The sequence below is a fragment of the Dendrobates tinctorius genome, unplaced genomic scaffold (assembly GCF_039654945.1).
Source record: "Dendrobates tinctorius isolate UK_male_01 unplaced genomic scaffold, ASM3965494v1 ptg000046l, whole genome shotgun sequence".
Classification (NCBI taxonomy): Eukaryota; Metazoa; Chordata; class Amphibia; order Anura; family Dendrobatidae; genus Dendrobates; species Dendrobates tinctorius.
The window spans coordinates 28668861-28683155 of record NW_027361714.1 but is presented as its reverse complement, the minus strand read 5'-3'; the positions used below and the strand labels follow the sequence as shown (position 1 = coordinate 28683155).

The 14295-nt window shown below is 51.0% G+C and overlaps 1 protein-coding gene across 13 annotated transcripts in view; it reads left to right on the top strand.

Annotated features, from left to right (window-relative positions):
- Positions 1–4978: 4978 nt before the first annotated feature.
- PTPRK (protein tyrosine phosphatase receptor type K) overlaps positions 4979–14295 on the top strand; it is a 445942-nt gene continuing 436625 nt past the window's right edge. For 5 of the 13 annotated variants that reach the window (XM_073575791.1, XM_073575790.1, XM_073575789.1 and 2 more), the window contains exon 1: positions 4983–5410. In XM_073575791.1, coding sequence (XP_073431892.1) covers positions 5329–5410 — 82 coding nt within the window. In that variant the 5' untranslated portion in view covers positions 4983–5328. Of the gene's footprint in view, positions 5411–14295 lie in introns of all 13 variants that reach the window. The other 8 variants (XM_073575788.1, XM_073575787.1, XM_073575784.1 and 5 more) reach the window with 4 other exon arrangements.

The window sequence follows — 14295 nt, the reverse complement described above, 5'->3', positions numbered from 1 at the left end:
CATCACCCTCCATACGTCAGACGAGGGGGGAGCCGTCTAACGGAGTCTCCCCCGACGCTGCCTCCGGACCGCAGCCCCTGCCGTTCGCGTGGAGACCGCACAGGCGGCATGCATGGCCCAGGTATGCTTTCCTGAAGGATCGTGGCTCCGTTTGGAACAAGAAACCAAAACTGAGGAGGAAAGGCGGACCGCCCCTTTTATCTTTCCTGTAGGGTTTCCTGTTCCAAATGGAGCGGATCCGATACCTCCAGTGGGTGCTGTCCTGGCGAAGGGTAAAATCAGGGTCTCTGCCTCTATATAAGGCCTCTTTCACACATCAGTATTTTGGATCAGTATTTGATGCCAAAACCAGGAATGTCTCCAAAATAAGGAACAGGAGTCAGTCTTTCAATTATATTTTTTTCTTGGTAAGTTCCACTCCTGGTTTTGGCATACAACACTGATGCAAAATACTGACCAAATACTGACGTGTGAATGAGCCTTAACAGTGTTCTCAGAGTATCAAAAACCTGCCGACAGATTCCCTTTAAGGAGACACATCGTACATCTGTATTATGCACAGAAAAAGCAACATTCATCTTATCCCAAATTCCTGACAACTTCCCTGGAGAACGATGACGTAGTGCGGATTATACAGAAATATTACTGTACATTAGGAGAGCAAAGAGAAAAAGGAGGGAGGCAGGGGCACTACAAGAACACAGCTGCCTCCTCCACCAGTGGAACCGACAAGAGAAAGGGCTAAAGGTGGACACAAATGGTCAGACCCGAAGTGGCAGCCCCACCCTTGGGTGCAGAATAAAGGCCATCTGAAGGGGATTCATCCTTGTGCACAGTACACTCCAGCAGTGCCCCCCACTCACGGGGCAGAGGTGTCCTTACGGGATGACCTCACTGGCGGCTCAGTGCCCCCCACTCGCAGGGGCAGAGAGGTGTCCTTATGGGATGACCTCACTGGCGGCTCAGTGCCCCCCACTCGCAGGGGCAGAGGTGTCCTTATGGGATGACCTCACTGGCGGCTCAGTGCCCCCCACTCGCAGGGGCAGAGAGGTGTCCTTATGGGATGACCTCACTGGCGGCTCAGTGCCCCCCACTTGCAGGGGCAGAGAGGTGTCCTTATGGGATGACCTCACTGGCGGCTCAGTGCCCCCCACTCGCAGGGGCAGAGGTGTCCTTATGGGATGACCTCACTGGCGGCTCAGTGCCCCCCACTCACAGGGGCAGAGAGGTGTCCTTATGGGATGACCTCACTGGCGGCTCAGTGCCCCCCACTCGCAGGGGCAGAGGTGTCCTTATGGGATGACTTCACTGGCGGCTCAGTGCCCCCCACTCGCAGGGGCAGAGGTGTCCTTACGGGATGACCTCACTGGCGGCTCAGTGCCCCCCACTCACAGGGGCAGAGGTGTCCTTACGGGATGACCTCACTGACGGCTCAGTGCCTCCCACTCACAGGGGCAGAGGTGTCCTTATGGGATGACCTCACTGGCGGCTCAGTGCCCCCCACTCGCAGGGGCAGAGGTGTCCTTATGGGATGACTTCACTGGCGGCTCAGTGCCCCCCACTCGCAGGGGCAGAGGTGTCCTTACGGGATGACCTCACTGGCGGCTCAGTGCCCCCCACTCACAGGGGCAGAGGTGTCCTTATGGGATGACTTCACTGGCGGCTCAGTGCCCCCCACTCACAGGGGCAGAGGTGTCCTTATGGGATGACGTCACTGGCGGCTCAGTGCCCCCCACTCACAGGGGCAGAGGTGTCCTTATGGGATGACCTCACTGGCGGCTCCGTGCCCCCCACTCACAGGGGCAGAGAGGTGTCCTTATGGGATGACCTCACTGGCGGCTCAGTGCCCCCCACTCACAGGGGCAGAGAGGTGTCCTTACGGGATGACCTCACTGGCGGCTCAGTACCCCCCACTCGCAGGGGCAGAGAGGTGTCCTTATGGGATGACCTCACTGGCGGCTCAGTGCCCCCTACTCACAGGGGCAGAGGTGTCCTTATGGGATGACGTCACTGGCGGCTCAGTGCCCCCCACTCACAGGGGCAGAGGTGTCCTTATGGGATGACGTCACTGGCGGCTCAGTGCCCCCCACTCACAGGGGCAGAGGTGTCCTTATGGGATGACGTCACTGGCGGCTCAGTGCCCCCCACTCACAGGGGCAGAGGTGTCCTTATGGGATGACCTCACTGGCGGCTCAGTGCCCCCCACTCACAGGGGCAGAGGTGTCCTTATGGGATGACCTCACTGGCGGCTCAGTGCCCCCCACTTACAGGGGCAGAGAGGTGTCCTTATGGGATGACCTCACTGGCGGCTCAGTGCCCCCCACTCACAGGGGCAGAGAGGTGTCCTTATGGGATGACCTCACTGGGGGCTCAGTGTCCCCCAATCACAGGGGCAGAGGTGTCCTTATGGGATGACGTCACTGGCGGCTCAGTGCCCCCCACTCACAGGGGCAGAGGTGTCCTTATGGGATGACGTCACTGGCGGCTCAGTGCCCCCCACTCACAGGGGGAGAGGTGTCCTTATGGGATGACCTCACTGGCGGCTCAGTGCCCCCCACTCACAGGGGCAGAGGTGTCCTTATGGGATGACCTCACTGGCGGCTCAGTGTCCCCCAATCACAGGGGAAGAGGTGTCCTTATGGGATGACGTCACTGGCGGCTCAGTGCCCCCCACTCACAGGGGGAGAGGTGTCCTTATGGGATGACCTCACTGGCGGCTCAGTGCCCCCCACTCACAGGGGCAGAGAGGTGTCCTTATGGGATGACGTCACTGGCGGCTCAGTGCCCCCCACTCACAGGGGCAGAGGTGTCCTTATGGGATGACCTCACTGGCGGCTCAGTGTCCCCCAATCACAGGGGCAGAGGTGTCCTTATGGGATGACGTCACTGGCGGCTCAGTGCCCCCCACTCACAGGGGCAGAGGTGTCCTTACGGGATGACGTCACTGGCGGCTCAGTGCCCCCCACTCACAGGGGCAGAGAGGTGTCCTTATGGGATGACGTCACTGGCGGCTCAGTGCCCCCCACTCACAGGGGCAGAGGTGTCCTTATGGGATGACCTCACTGGCGGCTCAGTGCCCCCCACTCACAGGGGCAGAGGTGTCCTTATGGGATGACGTCACTGGCGGCTCAGTGCCCCCCACTCACAGGGGCAGAGAGGTGTCCTTATGGGATGACGTCACTGGCGGCTCAGTGCCCCCCACTCACAGGGGGAGAGGTGTCCTTATGGGATGACCTCACTGGCGGCTCAGTGCCCCCCACTCACAGGGGCAGAGGTGTCCTTATGGGATGACCTCACTGGCGGCTCAGTGTCCCCCAATCACAGGGGAAGAGGTGTCCTTATGGGATGACGTCACTGGCGGCTCAGTGCCCCCCACTCACAGGGGGAGAGGTGTCCTTATGGGATGACCTCACTGGCGGCTCAGTGCCCCCCACTCACAGGGGCAGAGAGGTGTCCTTATGGGATGACGTCACTGGCGGCTCAGTGCCCCCCACTCACAGGGGCAGAGGTGTCCTTATGGGATGACCTCACTGGCGGCTCAGTGCCCCCCACTCACAGGGGCAGAGGTGTCCTTACGGGATGATGTCACTGGCGGCTCAGTGCCCCCCACTCACAGGGGCAGAGAGGTGTCCTTATGGGATGACGTCACTGGCGGCTCAGTGCCCCCCACTCACAGGGGCAGAGGTGTCCTTATGGGATGACCTCACTGGCGGCTCAGTGCCCCCCACTCACAGGGGCAGAGGTGTCCTTATGGGATGACCTCACTGGCGGCTCAGTGCCCCCCACTCACAGGGGCAGAGAGGTGTCCTTATGGGATGACGTCACTGGCGGCTCAGTGCCCCCCACTCACAGGGGGAGAGGTGTCCTTATGGGATGACGTCACTGGCGGCTCAGTGCCCCCCACTCACAGGGGCAGAGGTGTCCTTATGGGATGACCTCACTGGCGGCTCAGTGTCCCCCAATCACAGGGGCAGAGGTGTCCTTATGGGATGACCTCACTGGCGGCTCAGTGCCCCCCACTCACAGGGGCAGAGGTGTCCTTATGGGATGACCTCACTGGCGGCTCAGTGCCCCCCACTCACAGGGGCAGAGGTGTCCTTATGGGATGACCTCACTGGCGGCTCCGTGCCCCCCACTCACAGGGGCAGAGAGGTGTCCTTATGGGATGACCTCACTGGCGGCTCAGTGCCCCCCACTCACAGGAGCAGAGGTGTCCTTATGGGATGACGTCACTGGCGGCTCCGTGCCCCCCACTCACAGGGGCAGAGGTGTCCTTATGGGATGACGTCACTGGCGGCTCAGTGCCCCCCACTCACAGGAGCAGGGGTGTCCTTATGGGATGACCTCACTGGCGGCTCCGTGCCCCCCACTCACAGGGGCAGAGGTGTCCTTATGGGATGACGTCACTGGCGGCTCAGTGCCCCCCACTTACAGGGGCAGAGAGGTGTCCTTATGGGATGACCTCACTGGCGGCTCAGTGCCCCCCACTCACAGGGGCAGAGGTGTCCTTATGGGATGACCTCACTGGCGGCTCAGTGCCCCCCACTCACAGGGGCAGAGGTGTCCTTATGGGATGACCTCACTGGCGGCTCCGTGCCCCCCACTCACAGGGGCAGAGAGGTGTCCTTATGGGATGACCTCACTGGCGGCTCAGTGCCCCCCACTTACAGGGGCAGAGAGGTGTCCTTATGGGATGACCTCACTGGCGGCTCAGTGCCCCCCACTCACAGGGGCAGAGGTGTCCTTATGGGATGACCTCACTGGCGGCTCCGTGCCCCCCACTCACAGGGGCAGAGAGGTGTCCTTATGGGATGACCTCACTGGCGGCTCAGTGCCGCTTGTTTGCTGAAGGCAGGGCGGACGGATTAACTCCTGCTGTGCTGCACTGCCCCTCTGCCGGTGACGGGCGCCGTCTGGAGCCTCCTGTGCAGTCCTGGTACCTGGGCCCCGCCCCCTGCACGGCCCCTCCTCCTCCGCTCCTGTGTGGCGCTTTCCAGTCAGTCTGCCCGCAGTAACTGACTCCACAGCTCCGATCTCCCAGGCTCTCATTCGGAGCTCCGGTAGGAGGCGCAGTGCTGGGCTCTCATATTCCGGGTGAGCTCGGTATAGCAGGGTGACGTCAGGACTGCTTCTCCTCCGCCTCTTCCCCCAGATGAGCCCCTGAAAGTAACTCTGGACGGACAAGGGAGTGCAGGGAGCCGCTGAGCATGGAGCGCCCGGAGTGCGGAGCGGCTGCAGGACGGAGGACTGCTGAGCCCCTCATGTGATCTGCCGGCCGGAGCCCGAGGATTACTGCGGAGAGCTGCCGCGGACAAACTTGTGCGGAGGATGGCGGGCGGCGGACACCTGGCGCTGCTGCTGCTGCTCGGCTCCCCTGTGCTGGCATCCATGCGCGGGCAGCTGGCTGCAGGTGAGTGCGGGGCGAGGAAACTTCCCGGGGGCTCCCAAAGTTTCCTGTGCGCCGGGGGAGGGGGCAGGAGGGGCTCAGGTCCTGGCACCGCGAGCTGCGGATGTGTATACACGTGTATATAGTGTTCCATAGTGCTGCCTGCCAGTGGTGTATATGTCTATACTGTGTGCGTAGTATACACTGTAGGCGGTGTATACTGTCTGCGCGTAGTATACACTGTAGGCGGTGTATACTGTCTGCGCGTAGTATACACTGTAGGCGGTGTATACTGTCTGCGCGTAGTATACACTGTAGGCGGTGTATACTGTCTGCGCGTAGTATACACTGTAGGCGGTGTATACTGTCTGCGCGTAGTATACACTGTAGGCGGTGTATACTGTCTGCGCGTAGTATACACTGTAGGCGGTGTATACTGTCTGCGCGTAGTATACACTGTAGGCGGTGTATACTGTCTGCGCGTAGTATACACTGTAGGCGGTGTATACTGTCTGCGCGTAGTATACACTGTAGGCGGTGTATACTGTCTGCGCGTAGTATACACTGTAGGCGGTGTATATGAGTATACTGTATGCAGTATTCAAAGAAGCTTTATTGGCAGGGCTAAATACACATTAGTTTTGCCAAAGCAATTGTACAAAAGGGAATAGGGATAGGGACTGTAGGGATGTTGGGAAGGGGCTGTAGGAAAGGTGGATGGGGGCAGATCCAGGATGGGGCTATAGAAGTCCATGGCATAGGGAAGGTGGATGGGGCTATAGAAGTCCATGGCATAGGGAAGGGGGGATGGGGCAGATCCAGGATGGGGCTATAGAAGTCCATGGCATAGGGAAGGTGGATGGGGCTATAGAAGTCCATGGCATAGGGAAGGTGGATGGGGCTATAGAAGTCCATGGCATAGGGAAGGGGGGATGGGGCAGATCCAGGATGGGGCTATAGTAGTCCATGGCATAGGGAAGGTGGATGGGGCTATAGAAGTCCATGGCATAGGGAAGGTGGATGGGGCTATAGAAGTCCATGGCATAGGGAAGGTGAATGGGGGGATGGGGCAGATCCAGGGTGGGGGCCATAGAAGTCCATGGCTTATCATAGTTCTCTTTCTCGCAGTCTACCACCTACAGTATACACTGTAGGTGGTATATATATATTTGTGTGTACTGTTGGTGTGTAGTATATAGTGTAGAAGGTATATATGTGTATACTGTGTGTAGTATACACTAGGTGGTGTATATGTGTATCCTGTTTGCACGTAGAATACACTGCACAGGAGGTATATATGTGTATACTGTCGGTGTGTAGTATATACTGTAGGGGGTATGTATGTGTATACTGTCTGCGTGTAGTATATACTGTAGGAGGTGTATATGTGTATACTGTCTGTGCGTAGTATATACTGCAGGAGGTATATATGTGTATACTGTCGGTGTGTAGTATATACTGTAGAAGGTATATATGTGTATACACTGCAGGAGGTATATATGTGTATACTGTCGGTGTGTAGTATATACTGTAGGGGGTATGTATGTGTATACTGTCTGCGTGTAGTATATACTGTAGGAGGTGTATATGTGTATACTGTCTGTGCGTAGTATACACTGCAGGAGGTATATATGTGTATACTGTCGGTGTGTAGTATATACTGTAGAAGGTATATATGTGTATACACTGCAGGAGGTATATATGTGTATACTGTCTGCGTGTAGTATATACTGTAGAAGGTATATATGTGTATACACTGCAGGAGGTATATATGTGTATACTGTCTGCGTGTAGTATATACTGTAGGAGGTGTATATGTATGTACTGTAGATAGTGTATATGTGTACACTGTTTGCGTGTAGTGTATATACTGTAGGAGGTATGTATATATATATATATATATATATATATATTTGTATATTGTCTTCATGTTATAATATAATTATATAATCGGCAATCTCCACATGAAGACTACAGTGTGTGTGTGTATATATAATTACATGAAGATGACAATATAAACTACTGTACACGGAGAGTACAGTTTAAATTCCCCATGATAAATACAGTATGGGAGTGCGGGTGTATAATATTGTAGTTTTCATGTGGTATTTATCACTATATCAAGGCTGCAGTGTGTACAGCATATACCACATAATGGCTGCAGTGTATGCACCGCTTGCCCCGGGTCACTTCATACCTGGCACCTCCTGTCCTTTGTTCAGATATGGCAGGGATACACACTGGTAGGAGACATGTCTGAGGAGCTCATCCTCTGCCCCAGGACCTGACGTACCTGACACCCCCTCACCTGCCCTTTGTCTCCAAGTGTTTACTCTGTGGGAAGTAACAAGGTATAGTCTACAGCAAGGCTGCACTGTCTATAGTATATAGCTATGTATTACAACACGGACTACTGTGTGTATACAGTATATAGTTGTGTATACCCCACATGAAGGATACCGTGTATGCTATGTAGGAGGAAGCAATGTATAGTCTACAGCAAGGCTGCACTGTATACACTTATAGTATTTATAGTATTACAGTATATAGGTGTGTATGCCACACAAGAATACAATGTATACTATGTGGGATGTAGCAAAATGTAGTCTACGGCCACGCTGCACTATATACTCTATAGTATATAGCTATGTATAACAACACAGACTACAGTGTGTATACAGTATATAGCTGTGTATACCCCTCGTGAAGGATACAATTTATACTCTGTAGTATATAGCTTTGTATACTTCACAGGACAAATAGTGTATCTAACCCACGTGGGATACGGTTGTATACATAGCTATATACTATAAATATCTCACATGAAGGATATGTATACTTTGTAGTATATAGCAACATATGCTCTGTGGTATCTAGCTATGTATATTTTACATGACAAATAGTATATGAAGAACACAGTGTATATGGGAAATAGCCAAGTATAGCCTACGTACCAAAAGGCTGCACTGTACTCTATAGTATATAACTATGTAGAACACAGATTATAGTGTACATACAGTATATAGCTGTGTATAACACTCATGAAGGATACAGTGTATATGCTTATTTATAATACCGTATATAGCTATGTATATACCTCAGATGAAGGATATGGTGTATACTCTGTAGTATATAGCCGTGTATACGCCACAGGAAGGATACGGTGTATACTCTGTAGTATATAGCTATGTATACCCCACATGAAGGATACGGTGTATACTCTGTAGTATATAGCTATGTATACCCCACATGAAGGATACGGTGTATACTCTGTAGTATATAGCTATGTATACCCCACATGAAGGATACGGTGTATACTCTGTAGTATATAGCTATGTATACCCCACATGAAGGATACGGTGTATACTCTGTAGTATATAGCTATGTATACCCCACATGAGGGATACGGTGTATACTCTGTAGTATATGGCTGTGTTCACACACATCGTTTTTTTTAGCGGTTTTTACCGCGGTTTTCACTATAAAACCACTATAAAACCGCTAAAAATAAGGTGCACAGTCATTTCTATGCATTTTGCACTTTTTGTGCACATTGATGCGTTTTTTACTGCGAAAAAAACGCATCGCGGTAAAAACCGCAGCATGCACATTAATTTTGCGTTTTTTTCCGCGGTTTAGGCTTCTCCCATGCTTTTAGAAACCGCTGCGGTAAAAAACGCATCAAAAACGCGCAAAAACCACCGCGGAAAAATAGGTGCGGTTTCTGGGAAGGGATTCAGGTTTTTGTGCAGAAATTTTCTGCAACGTGTGCACTTAGCCTATAGCTATGTATACCCCACATGAGGGATACGGTGTATATTCTGTAGTATATAGCTATGTATACCCCATATGAAGGATACGGTGTATACTCTATAGTATATAGCTATGTATACCCCACATGAAGGATACGGTGTATATTCTGTAGTATATAGCTATGTATACCCCATATGAAGGATACGGTGTATATAGCTGTATATGCCCCACATGAAGGATACGCTTTATACTCTGTAGTATATAGCTATGTATACCCCACATGAAGGATACGGTGTATACTCTGTAGTATATAGCTATGTAGGGGAAGAAGAGAGAGCAGTGGAGATAGCAGCGCAATATGTGAGTGAATGTCATAGACTGCGAGAAAGAGAACTATGATATGCCATGGACTTCTATGGCCCCCACCCTGGATCTGCCCCATCCCCCCATTCACCTTCCCTATGCCATGGAGTTCTATAGCCCCATCCTGGATCTGCCCCATTCCCCCCCATCCACCTTCCCTATGCCATGGACTTCTATAGCCCCATCCTGGATCTGCCCCATTCCCCCCCCATCCACCTTCCCAATGCCATGGACTTCTATAGCCCCATCCTGGATCTGCCCCATTCCCCCCCATCCACCTTCCCAATGCCATGGACTTCTATAGCCCCATCCTGGATCTGCCCCATTCCCCCCCATCCACCTTCCCTATGCCATGGACTTCTATAGCCCCATCCTGGATCTGCCCCATTCCCCCCCATCCATCTTCCCTATGCCATGGACTTCTATAGCCCCATCCTGGATCTGCCCCATTCCCCCCCATCCACCTTCCCTATGCCATGGACTTCTATAGCCCCATCCTGGATCTGCCCCATTCCCCCCCCATCCACCTTCCCTATGCCATGGACTTCTATAGCCCCATCCTGGATCTGCCCCATTCCCCCCCCATCCACCTTCCCTATGCCATGGACTTCTATAGCCCCATCCTGGATCTGCCCCATTCCCCCCCCATCCACCTTCCCTATGCCATGGACTTCTATAGCCCCATCCTGGATTTGCCCCATTCCCCCCCATCCACCTTCCCTATGCCATGGACTTCTATAGCCCCATCCTGGATCTGCCCCATTCCCCCCCCCATCCACCTTCCCTATGCCATGGACTTCTATAGCCCCATCCTGGATCTGCCCCATTCCCCCCCATCCACCTTCCCTATGCCATGGACTTCTATAGCCCCATCCTGGATCTGCCCCATTCCCCCCCCATCCACCTTCCCTATGCCATGGACTTCTATAGCCCCATCCTGGATCTGCCCCATTCCCCCCCATCCACCTTCCCTATGCCATGGACTTCTATAGCCCCATCCTCCTTCCCTATGCCATGGACTTCTATACAGGGCTGTGGAGTCGGAGGTGGAGTCGGAGTCGGTGCTCATTTTGGTGGAGTTGGAGTCGGTATAAAATGGACCGACTCCGACTCCTAAAATATATAATAAATTGGGTACAGTAATTCAATGCAGGATGTGCTGAATATTTTTTCATAGGAGTTTGGGAAAGTTATGAAAGGTCCTATAAATGGCTGTTCTATTCCTGATCTAAGGCTACATTCACACACAGCGTTTTTCCTGTGTTTTTTGAGGATACGTTTTTCAGCTGCAAAAGCAGATCAGCTTTTTAAAAAAACTGCATCACCTGAAAGGTTTTTGAGCTCATAGATAATGTTTTCAATAGCAAAAGCAGATTAGAAATCTGCTCTATCTATCCATTTATCCATATCTGTCTATCCATATCGTATCTGTACCAAAAAGAATGAAAACCGGGTAGCACACCAATATATATTCTGTTCTATCTAAATATCTTGATTATTGGATCATAAAAATGATTAAATGTCTGAGGTTCACATTGTACTACAATAAATTTTTCACTTAAATATAAGCAATATGTGTGGGAGTCGGAGTCGTGGAGTCGGAGTCGGTGTAAGGGAAATTGAGGAGTCTGAGTCGCAGGTTTGGCTTACCGACTCCACAGCCCTGCTTCTATAGCCCCATCCTGGATCTGCCCCATCCCCCCCCCCATTCACCTTCCCTATGCCATGGACCTCTATAGCCCCATCCTCCTTTTTTACAGCCCCTACCCAACATCCCTACAGTCCCTATTCCCTCTTGTACACTTGCTTTGGCAAAACTAATGTGCATTTAGTCCTGCCAATAAAGCTTCTTTGAATGTGAATGTACCCCATAAGAAGGATACGGTGTATACTCTGTAGTATATAGCTATGTATACCCCACATGAAGAATATGGTGTGTACTCTGTAGCATATAGTAATACTGTACAAAGTATACTGTGTCGGCGTTGTTTTGTCCTGTGGAGAGTTCATGGCTGGGGTTGGATTACTGGGTCTACAAGTTGTTTTTACCTCCCCCTCCTCCTCCTCCAGCCTGAAGCTGAGGAGGAAGTGGGGAAGACTCTCGGCCCCCTCCCCCACCAGTGGAACAAGCCCTTCATCTCCTGGCTTGGGGCTGCCCCGTTACCTGTTGCACATAGTGATGGGGGGTGAGGGGGCTCCATACTGGAGCAGGTATCTTCTGGTGGACATGGTCCTCTCTTCTTGTTGTTAGGTAGTGCTTGGAATGTGTTGCCCTGGCATTTAGGCAATAGTGATGGCTGGCAGATCACAGGCAGCCAAGTAGGTGAGTTGGCAATTTTATAATAATTGCTTCTCTCTGAAAATTCCCCTGTAGTGATCAGAAAGTCTCCGGGAAACTTCTAGCTCAGCGGAAAGGTTCGATTAGCTGCGAGCTCACATCTCCCTCCAAGCAGTAGAGAAGAAGAGTGGGTGCGAGGAGCGATGCTGGCGGTTTGTGAGCGCACACTGCCTCCATGCTGACATTGTTCTGAGCTGCTACCACAAAGGCTTCCTGGGAATCTAGCGCAGGTCTGGCCATGGAGATTAAGCAGCCTGCCTAAGGTGCTAGGGTTCACTTCCTTAAGAAAGGAGAAAATGAATTGGCTTTCGTACTGTGCCCATTACTAATCATCTCCGATTTTCTGGAGCATTTGGGCTTCTCTCCCTGATAGTCTGCTGCAGCGTCTAATGATCCAGTCGTTATGCTAATGAACACTTGTGGAATATGGGTTGAAATTTGATTCAAGAATGTCATCTAAAAGTATGCTTGAAATTGGTCATGGGTGAGTATGTAGGAAATGTTCAGGGTACCAAGTTTGTTTTGGGCGGTTTTAAATAGACTTTCAGCCCAAAACAAGCAATGATCCTCAATACAGCGCGGGCTTGTAGAGCCCCGTTCACATGAAGCAGCGATCAGCTTTGTACGTGCCCAAACGCTGATAATCGCAAGGTCTCGTTAACACCTAACTTCATGTCTGCAGTGAATTCTGCCCAAATCCTAATGTCTGTGCGATCAAAGTGTTTTCCTAATAAAGTTTTATTTTCTCAGAGTTATAAATCAAAGCCAAAAGTCGTCCTATCATTACTGTCAAGTACTCTCTGGAAAAAAAAAAACCAACCTTAAGGCTGTGTGCCCACGTTGCGGTTTTTTTTTTAAGTGTTTCCGCAGCGTTTGTGCCGGCTCAGACTCTGCAGAAACGCTTAAAAGAAGCTTTGCATTAATTTGCATGTGTTTTTGGCTTTTTGTGCCAATGCATGCGTTTTTAAACGCTCAGGAATCGCTTAGCGGCTAAAAACGCAGCATGCTCATTAATTTCCGCATTGCTGAGCGTATTTAGCCTTCCCCAATGTTCCCAGAAAACACGCGGAAAAAAAAGCGTCAAAAACGCGCATCTTTTGTGCAAAAAACGAGCAAGAAACGCGCGGAAAAAAGATGAGCGTTTTCTGGGAAGGGGATCAGTTTCCTGAGCGTTTAAAAGCGCTTACGTGGGCACATAGCCTAAAGGGATTGTCCACTACTGGACATCCCCTTATGAACAGATTCCATGTGCATCCTAAAATAAAAAACTGAATAGCTTTTATTTTTGTCACAGCGCTGTGCCCCCTAGTGGTCATGTGAGCTAAACAACGTTGCGTCACTGCCGGGGACACTATAAACAATGTCACGTGGTCGCCGGGAGACACGGCGCTACACGTCCGGTATTGGAAGTATTCAGCTTTTTTCTTTTATAAGAAGCACCGTGAAGCTGTGTATAAGGAGGCTTTCAGTCCTAGACAACCCCTTTTTATAGGAGGCTTCCAGTATTAGACAACCCCTTTTATAGGAGGCTTCCAGTATTAGACAACCCCTTTTTATAGGAGGCTTCCAGTATTAGACAACCCCTTTTTATAGGAGGCTTCCAGTATTAGACAACCCCTTTTTATAGGAGGCTTCCAGTATTAGACAACCCCTTTTTATAGGAGGCTTCCAGTATTAGACAACCCCTTTTTATAGGAGGCTTCCAGTATTAGACAACCCCTTTTTATAGGAGGCTTCCAGTATTAGACAACCCCTTTTTATAGGAGGCTTCCAGTATTAGACAACCCCTTTTTATAGGAGGCTTCCAGTATTAGACAACCCCTTTTTATAGGAGGCTTCCAGTATTAGACAACCCCTTTTTATAGGAGGCTTCCAGTATTAGACAACCCCTTTTTATAGGAGGCTTCCAGTATTAGACAACCCCTTTTTATAGGAGGCTTCCAGTATTAGACAACCCCTTTTTATAGGAGGCTTCCAGTATTAGACAACCCCTTTTTATAGGAGGCTTCCAGTATTAGACAACCCCTTTTTATAGGAGGCTTCCAGTATTAGACAACCCCTTTTTATAGGAGGCTTCCAGTATTAGACAACCCCTTTTTATAGGAGGCTTCCAGTATTAGACAACCCCTTTTTATAGGAGGCTTCCAGTATTAGACAACCCCTTTTTATAGGAGGCTTCCAGTATTAGACAACCCCTTTTTATAGGAGGCTTCCAGTATTAGACAACCCCTTTTTATAGGAGGCTTCCAGTATTAGACAACCCCTTTTTATAGGAGGCTTCCAGTATTAGACAACCCCTTTTTATAGGAGGCTTCCAGTATTAGACAACCCCTTTTTATAGGAGGCTTCCAGTATTAGACAACCCCTTTTTATAGGAGGCTTCCAGTATTAGACAACCCCTTTTTATAGGAGGCTTCCAGTATTAGACAACCCCTTTTTATAGGAGGCTTCCAGT